General features: G+C 33.4%; 1 protein-coding gene across 1 annotated transcript; it reads left to right on the top strand.

The window, feature by feature from the left end:
- Positions 1–1007: 1007 nt before the first annotated feature.
- LOC124828319 (ethylene-responsive transcription factor CRF4-like) lies at positions 1008–3484 on the top strand. Its single transcript, XM_047301620.2, has one exon. The coding sequence runs from the start codon at positions 2076–2078 to the stop codon at positions 3093–3095; it is 1020 nt and encodes a 339-aa protein (XP_047157576.1). The 5' UTR covers positions 1008–2075; the 3' UTR covers positions 3096–3484.
- Positions 3485–9561: the final 6077 nt, after the last annotated feature.

Genomic DNA, 9561 nt, shown 5'->3' with positions numbered 1-9561 from the left:
TAACATCAAGTGATCCCTTTACTGTTTTAGCACGATCACACTCCATTTTTGTGAACATCCATCCATATTTCATTCAATAATAACGGAATTTTCTCATTTACTGTCACACGTAGCTTTCCTTATTCCCCATTCTTTACAACGCTAGTCAGTTATTCCCCTTCGTCTAAATCATAAGATTATAAAGGAACTATGCTCCTAACCTAATAAGTCAAAGGACTTAAATCATACAGGTAAGTAATTTCCATACGCCTATAACTTTATTGTAAAATTCATTAAATTTAAGCTTTACATACACTTAGGGTTTAACCGGTGCGTAGATATTTTCACGAGTGGTCCATTGATTTAATACCACAATCAAATCTATTCGATGAATGATTTTTTTTTTCTTTTATATAGTACTTAACTCATAATGATTTAATACGACAATTGTACATTAAAAAGCAATTCTGATTAGCAGAATACGAATAACTTTGTATCTGTGAAAATAATTTTAAATAATGCACAAATATTTTTAACGTTCTTTTGCAAGTTTTAATCTATACAGTACATACTGTGAAACGGTGATGGGTGAGTGATTAAGAAATGCTAGTCAGCGCGTCGAACATCATCGAGTCGAGGGTGTAGACGGCTCCGTAACTGACGAAATAGATATTTTAATTTATGTAAAATTTAAAGTTTGGTTTTTTAATAAAAAGTAAAAGAAAGAAAAAAAAAAAAGAGATATTAAATTTGGGATGTGAATAGGTGGGGGGAGCAGTGGTAAAAGAAAAATTGATGTAGTATTTTGTACAAGGTGGAGAGTGGAGTGTAGTTAGGACGTGGTGTACAGCGCGTAGAGTTGGATTATCTCGAAATAACAGAGAGCAGAAAAAACCCAGAGACGTACAGAGTGGAATTGTAAATGGCCGCAAATTCTAGGTTGCCCGCCACGTTAACTTGTATCTCTAGCTGTAAAAAGTAAAATATAATAATGATTTAACATTTAACAAGAAAAATAAAAAACACTGTGAGTGAGAGTGCTTAAAAAAAGTTAATGACCCACACACACACATGACTCACCCACCAGTGGCAGGGGAAAAGGTTGAATTAGGAAAAATAGGGGTTCATTAGTCAAAGCATTTTGACTCAAGAATGGCAAAGGGGCGGGTATCTTGGGCCTCACGTGACTCACATCACACCATACCCAACCATGTGCCATATGATTAATCATCACCGTTAGATGTTGTCTCATTGGTGTCCAGGGCTCATGTGGAACCGTATATGCAACGCGTTTCAATCGCACGGATGCGGCGACCCGTATTCTTCCGCCTTCTCACACCACCTACACAACTCCCTCTACTTCACCCCATAATTTATTTATTTTTGAATAAATAAAAAAGACCGTATATACAGTAGTATAGTAGTAAACAGCAGTACGTGTGTTATTCATTTAATTTAATTTTTGATTTAATTTAATAGAGAGTGATATTGTAATCGTTGGGGTTTGGGGTGGGGGATGGATACTATAAAAGAGGAATTGAGTGTTAAGGAGTGGAGAGTCTTGGTTCTTGTTTACCGATTGAACTAGAGGTCGCAGAAGTAGTACCCTAGAACCTGCACAATCTGCACTTGTCTTGCCTTTCTATTATCCTCACTTTGAATCACAAGATATCCTTTTTCCATTGAAGGGCGCCACTAGAGGAAGAAGAAGTTTCAACGAAAGTCTCCGGCACCATCTCATCTCATCTAATCTCAGCGACTATTGGAATCACCATCCTCTCAATAATTCCCTTTCTCTTTCTCTCAACCCCCATGATGTCAAAAGTTCTTCTTTTCTCTTTATTCCTATCACTCCCGACCATGTCGACTCCCTTCCGTTTTTAATATTTCTTGCTTTCCTCTTTTTTCCTTTTAACCTTCCCTTACCTTTTCTAACATTTCTCCCCACATAAAACCCCCCAACCCTTCTCCTTCACGATTCCTTCTCTTTTATTCCCAAACCACGCCTATTTCTGTTTCCCGCTACAGTCATTACACTACCACCACACACACACACACACACAATACTAACACTACTACTCATAATACTATTACTGATGGAAGACAGTATCCTATGTAAACACACACTCCATCACACCCTCACCAAGAAGCTCCTCTCAACCAAAAAATCCCAAACCAATTCAAACACAGACCGCAGAGTAGTCCGGATATCATACACTGATCCGGATGCCACCGACTCTTCCAGCGACGACGAATCCTTCCCCTTTGCCCGCCAGAGAATCAAGCGCTATGTCAATCACATTGAGATACAAACCGCCACCGCCGCCGCCCCCAACGTCCTTTCCAATGCTCGCAAGAGGCCCGCCGCCGAGCCATGCCGCCGCCAAGTCAAGCTCCACTCCGGCAAGAAGTTCCGCGGCGTCCGCCAGAGACCGTGGGGGAAATGGGCCGCCGAGATTCGAGATCCGGCCAGAAGGGTGCGTCTCTGGTTGGGAACTTACGACACTGCCGAAGAAGCGGCCATGGTCTACGACAATGCCGCTATCAGGCTTCGCGGCCCGGACGCCTTGACAAACTTTGTAACGCCGCCGCAAAAAGAACCTCCGCCGGCTGCGGCTGCGGAGGTTCCCGAATTGAAGGTCGGCGTGGCCGAAGAGGCCTCTGGGTCCGGGTACGACTCCGGCGACGATCATTGCCACCACAACCTCTCCTCCCCCACTTCGGTGCTCCACTTCCGAAGCAACTCGAACGAAGAGAATTCAGAGAAAGCCGAGGAAGGGTTGAGAGAGTGCCAGGGTGAGACCGAAACGAGTTGGTTCGACGAAAAGGGAGAGTTTATGTCGCTGGAGAACTTGCCGGAGTGGAACGACGTGTTTAATTTCGAAGCCCCGGAGTACCCTCTTTTGTTTGAAGAAGAGCGCGTAGTAGATGAGTCCCAGATGTTGGGCGAAAACATGGCGTTTTCCCCGGGCGAAGCTTTCAGCGACACAAGTAGTATTTTGCTTGCGGATTCCCTCATAGATTTCGACAAAGCGTGCTCTCCATCCACCTTCTGCCAAGTGGACGATTACTTCCAAGACATTTTGCTAGCTTCTGATCCTCTCGTTCTGCTCTGAGATTTCTCTTTTCACTCACCATACGTCAATCGTTAATCGTTAATCCTTAATCCTTAATCCTTCCCTTTCCGCCCTGCCTATTCACGGCAGATTTTGCTCCCGGTGGTAAAAATATTAAATAAATTACTTCATCTTTTGTTTTTCTTTTTCAAAGCCAAAAAAAAAGAAGCTTTATTTTCGTATTTTATTTATTCAGTTGTTTTAGGTACTCCGTTACAAATAACGAACGGAGATTAGTTGAGTTGAGAGTGAAGTTTTGTTTAAATTTTAATTTGTAATACTTGTTCCTCTGCTTAATAAGTAGGATGGTTGAGAAGCGAGAATGTTGTAATGTATATTTGTCCAGTAAGATGTGAATCCAAGTGTAATGGAGTTATTTTCTTTCTGTATTGTTGCGTTTTTCGAAGAAAATAAGGAAACATGGCATTGACGATTGTATGTGAACGGCGATGGGGCGCTGATTGCGGTCGTGGCCGGTCAGTCGGTGGGTGGGGTGCGGTGAGGGGCAGAGAAGAGTAGAGGTTGTTGGTCGTTTTTTGTTTGTTAACATGCGATAATGTGAATTTGAGACTTTGACTTTAGTTAAGTGGTTCTGTTTTGGTCTTAATGTTTTTGAAAGAAAGAAAAAACAATGTTTAAAACGTTACCGAGCGCACGCGGGGCGAACATAAAATCTTTGGAGCCTTTAGGTGCAAGCGCCATGCCATGCTGCCGCAAAGAAAAAGGTCCAAAGAGAAACGAGTGCGTGTGTGTGTACATCAAAAGGCGGAACTCAATAGGACTGTATCAATTGTCGCCATTAGACTTTTTCACTTCACAAAACTTGTTCAATTTTTTACCTCCCCCAAACCAAAAACACTATCTTATGTTAAAGCTCTTCAAATTCTACACCTTCCAATCAAATCCGCTTCATTACCATTTATTTCCCCAATTATTTTACCTTCCCCTACAAATTAACTTACATTCTCCATTATAATGACAAATAATTGCATTTAAATGTTTTTAAAACGTTTGTTTAGTTCGTTTTTAATTCTAACAGAAGCATTAGGTTTGAAAAGTCCTTGTTAGATTATATTCTTTCGGTCAACCCATAAAATATGCAAAGGTGGGGCTGAAAAGTCAGGTTCAACAAGCTGGCCGAAGGATGAAGGAGAGATGTATCCTGTGCATAATTTCTTCTTTTTGAAATTTTATCCGATTGATATGACACAAAAATGAAATACGAGTTTAACTGATATGACACAACATCATTAATATCATACTGCCCAAAACATGAAAGCAAGGTCAATTTTGTTCCTGTATCTTTGGTTTTAAGATATTAATTATTACTAGAGAAACAAAAGTAATAATATCTAATACTTAAAAATCATCTTAATGGTAGTCATTTCTAAAAATTAATATTATAATGCATTAATATTTAGATTACGAAAGATAGAGTATTTTTGTGGTGATAAATTATTTGCACACGCGAAGAATTGAAAAAAAAAAACTTGTGCACAGCCTGTGTGCCAGACAAAAGAGGAAGCTTAAAATTGACACAATTGAAGATTCCTAGTATCACTCTACTGTTGCTTTCAGTGGTTGAATTATTTCGTCTGCATTCACTTCATTAAACAAAAATACTATTTAATTGGATTTTATTTACTAAAATTGCATCTATATATTTTATGGATATTTTGGTGTAAAGGATGACACCTCGCTAGTGTAAAGAGACCATATAAAGGCCTGAGAGAAAAATATGAGACAAGCTTTCTTCAAAATACTGATAACATTTATTAATTGTTAATTTGTTTACTAGTCGGAATTAGTTATAGTGAAACTTATAATAATTCACACATTCTATTTGACTCATTTAATTATATTTCCTTAACTGATTTTTTACAATGTATTAGAAATTTAACTAAATAAAACAAGGAAATTTTGGAAAAACAATACAAATTTATTTATTTTTATTAAAGTTCAATTTATTTAAAAGTGACTGTATTTAAAAATTAAAACCAATTAACAGTTCTTAATTAATATACATTAAATAGAGTGGAAAGAATTATTCTCATTTGAAGGGAGGTTGCTCAAATTCTACTTTTCGCTGTGATCCCATTAAAGCATTATTTTTTCTGTATTTTTACTAAAGTAGTATATGTTTTATAAATTACCAAATGAATAAATTTTTAAAAAACTATGAAAATAGGTAATTTTCGTTTGAATTGACAGCTTCGGTTTTATAATAATATTAATATTAATTATAAAAAAATATTAAACTTATTAAGTTATAATTATAATTAATAATGATTAATAATGTTATATTATAATTAATAATAAAAATATCCATATTAATAAAATTAATAACAATATTAATACTATTAATGATTAATATGAATGAAAATTAATATTTTTAATTATTAATATTAATACTGATTAATATAAATAGTGATATTAATTATTAGTATTGTTTATAGTAATATTATTAATATTAACATAACAGTGATTAATATTAGAATAATGATATTAACAATTAATATTTATTTATATTACTGTTATAATGAATAACTTTTTATATTAATGTAATTATTATTTTACGTTATTTAACTATGACTAATATTATTATAATAATTAAACAGAAATCAAGACTTCAATATTGAAGTCGTGTTGTTTTTTTCACACTTCTTTTTAAGAAAAAAAACATCCTTGCAAGGATATATTTGAAAATCGTAATTTAAAATATGATTTATCTAATTTCGTAATTTGTAAAATTTGATCCATTTTAATAATTTATAAAACCACTTTGTCAAACCCTTATTTTACAGGTGGAAATTAAGGAGACAAGACCAAATTGATTAAAAAGAAACTAAATACACCATTTAACCATGTACATAATAATGATTAAAAAATGCAATAAAATTTAACTTAAAATGTTTGACTAACATAAACAAAATAGTATTGTTAACATTGATTGACAAAATTCCGATAAACATCAATGAAGAAATAAAGTGGATTCGTATAAATAATTTGAACAGTATGAACTAGAATTAATTTACGCAAGTGACATGAAGCAGTATCTCTTTTACATGTATGTATGTATGTGGGTGGTGAGAGTGTGAGCATCAAAGAAAAACTATTTAATTGCTTCACTATTACTCCATATCACATGTGTGTAAGGGGAGAGAACAGAATCAACACAAAAAGGGAATAAGGGATAAGCTCCACTCAATCATTATGTCGCAACTCCCAACCCTTATTACAATTACGTTTCTTCTCTTCTCATCCTACGCGCGAGATAATCCTTTCTCATAATTGTGTTTTCAACTTGTAATAACATCATAAACCTTCATTTCTTAATTCATTTAACGTGCTTAATTATAAACTGCTATAATCAGACCTACTAATTGCTATCTCTCGCACGCACGCACGCACCTACATGGTGATCTAACATTCGAGTATGTTTCTGTTTGACGACAGAGAGCGGTTATGTTATGCGTATGTGAAAGTTTATGAGAAGATAAAATAGGAAAGTGAGAGGTTTAATGTTTTGGGAAAAGTGATAGGGAGAGTTTGAGTTTGATAATTGATGGGCATTGATTGGCATTTGATGAAATTGGGAATGGGCTCCATATGCCATACAGAGAGAAGTAGTAGAGTTCAAAGGCATGGTCTGAGATGAGTTGGTGAAATTAAGATGAATGGGCTACGTTTGTGGTGATTGCCGGTTGGTAAAAGAGAAAATGAGCTTCTGTTTATGTTGTTGCTTTGGTGTGGTCATCACAGCCTGCATCTTCCCCATATCTATCTTCTATATCAACACATTTTCCTCCCTAAAGTGCTGCAGCTTCCCCATTTCTTATCAAAATAATCATTTTAATTACTTTTTTCAAATGCATTCAAACAAAATTTTTTATTTTTTAACCAATTTTCCTCACTTATATTATTTACGAGGAAAGAGAATTTGTTTAGCCTCTCTTGGCTCTAAGGTTAAATTTGTAATTTCGGTGATATAACTTGCTATTCAGATGTTTACATCACGCTTGAACAACTAGTTACGTGTTCAAGTAAAGAGATTTTACAACAACTAATTACCACTTCTTATCCTTACTTACATAACAAAACCATCATTTTAACAAAGATTGCGAGTATGAATAATACGACAACTTAAGATAAGTGAACCAAAACTAAAACGTATCCATCTAAACCATTTATTGATCAATTTTACTTGTGAGAAATAATTCAACTTGTTTTACATTTTTAATCTCCAAAAACAACCTCCAACGTTGATTTGATACCAAATGACGACGATATGTCATTTAATCGTCGTTAAAAAGACAAACTTAAGATTACAATTTCACTTGTCGTCAATTGTTTGAACTTATAATAATAACTAAAATAATGATGATTCTAAAATTGTCTTTGAAATTTTTTTAATCGTTATTAAAAGTCTCATATATACTAATGAAACTATTCAATAATTAATTTATATAAAAATAATTATGAATATATCAAATTAATATTAACTCAACAATAATTATCATTCGTTATAATATTTGATTTATTCTAGCAAGTTTAAGTTAATTAAATCATGACAACTCCTCTAACCTTGAAATTACATGTTTTCAAGTAATTATACTTTGAAGAGAGGAGAGCAAGATATGCTCAAACTTACTTTAAGAAAATAAACACATTTAAGCCAATAGAGTTTCATCTTTTTATAACCCATACAACGATTAACATGACCTATATATACAAAATGGTTTAAATATGGGTAGAAAACTTATTCCAATATGAAATACAATTGTGAAAAATTAACAAGTATCTTCAAGACAGTAGTTTCTGAAATATAAAAAAATTTGTTCACCTCAAAATCTTAATAAAAAATAAATTATTTGAATACTTATAAAAAAACAATTTTTAGAAAAAACAAAAAAAATTATATTATATATATAACCTTATAACTTCAAACAATTAAAATATTTATTCTTCGTTCATTTTACTCATTCTCATTATTAACAAAACATGTCTTTTTGTGTTTTTCCTTCTATGAGAACTCCAACATCACTTAAAAGAATAATTATTTTGCTCAAAATTTTGACAAGATATAATAACACTATTTGAGGGTAGAAAATTGTAAGAAATGATGTGAATAAGTTTGTCTCCATAGAGACTTTCAAAAGAACAAAACTCAGAATCAATTATTTCAGGACGAAGTAATAATTACCTGGTGTCGTTGACAAATTGGCAACTTGTAATTTCGAACAGTAGTTAACTATTTTATCTGATAAATATTCTATGATTATTCAATTAACTGAAGATATTACTTTATTAATTGACACTTCAATAGATTCTTTAATTATCTACATAAATAGTTAATAATATAAATAGAAATAAATTATCAATAAAATCTATATATAAATTAGAATTTAAATTATTAATAAAAATATTTGTAAATCTCTCAATTCATCGATAGATAATTTATAATTATTATTACTCTTATAACTTTTTTTATCAGTAAAATCGGTCAATAAAGTAAAATGATGTAATATTTTATTTTTAACTTTGATAATTTTATTGATTAAATTTATTAATGATATTTTATTAATGAAATTTTTATTTTTAGTAGGTCATAGCAATTTTAATTTATTGACGAATTATGAATATTATCTATAGATTTTAACAGTTAATAATATTAATTCTTTTGTTGTTGTGTGAATTATTCTAGTATTTCTATATTAATTGAGAAGTTATATATAGCTCATATAATCACTATATAAACAAATTTTTAAATGTAGTTTGTAAAATGTCTCTAAATATTAGAAAATTTCCAAAATAACTTTATGTTCAAGCTTTAACAAAATCACCCAAGAGAAAAATAAACTCGTCACTAGTAAAAAAATAGCTTTTTAACCCACACCATATGTTTCGGTTTTGTAAAAACCGAAGCTTATAAATATGCGGTGGCATTTTCGTAGTTATGGCGAACTTATAGGCTTCGGTTGACTCGGGACCGAGGCAATACGACCGTTCGACTTCGGTTCTGCTATCAACCGAGGCAGTAATCGAATGTTCCATGCATTTTGTCCACCAATATACCTCGATTGTCTGGGAACAGAGGCAATATGACCGTTCGGTTTCGGTTCTGCTATGAACCGAGACAGTAACCGAACGTTCCAAGTAAATTTTGTCCACTAATATACCTCGGTTGTCTAGGACAGAGGCAGTAGGACCATTCGGTTTCGGTATGCTATGAATCAAGGTAGTAACCGAACGTTCCAAGTTAATTTTGTCCATTAATATGTCTCGGTTGTCTGGGACAGAGGCAATAGGACTGTTCTAATTCGCGGCAAAGGATGTTTGATTCTATTTCCAATCTCTTCTCTCTCCCATTTATCTTCTTCCCCCTTTCTCATTGGTTTTAGGTTGGTATTGTAGAGAGGGGAAACACCAATTTTTTTTCCCACAACAAACCCTATTTGGAGGTTCT

The sequence above is a fragment of the Vigna umbellata genome, chromosome 2 (genome assembly GCF_029865625.1).
Source record: "Vigna umbellata cultivar VRB3 chromosome 2, Vumbellata_1.0, whole genome shotgun sequence".
NCBI lineage: Eukaryota > Viridiplantae > Streptophyta > Magnoliopsida > Fabales > Fabaceae > Vigna > Vigna umbellata.
This window is presented reverse-complemented; position numbering and strand designations above follow the sequence as displayed.

Excerpts from the sequence above, each read along its gene's own strand:
- LOC124828319 (XM_047301620.2), top strand. The coding sequence starts at position 2,076 with ATGGAAGACAGTATCCTATGTAAACACACACTCCATCACACCCTCACC.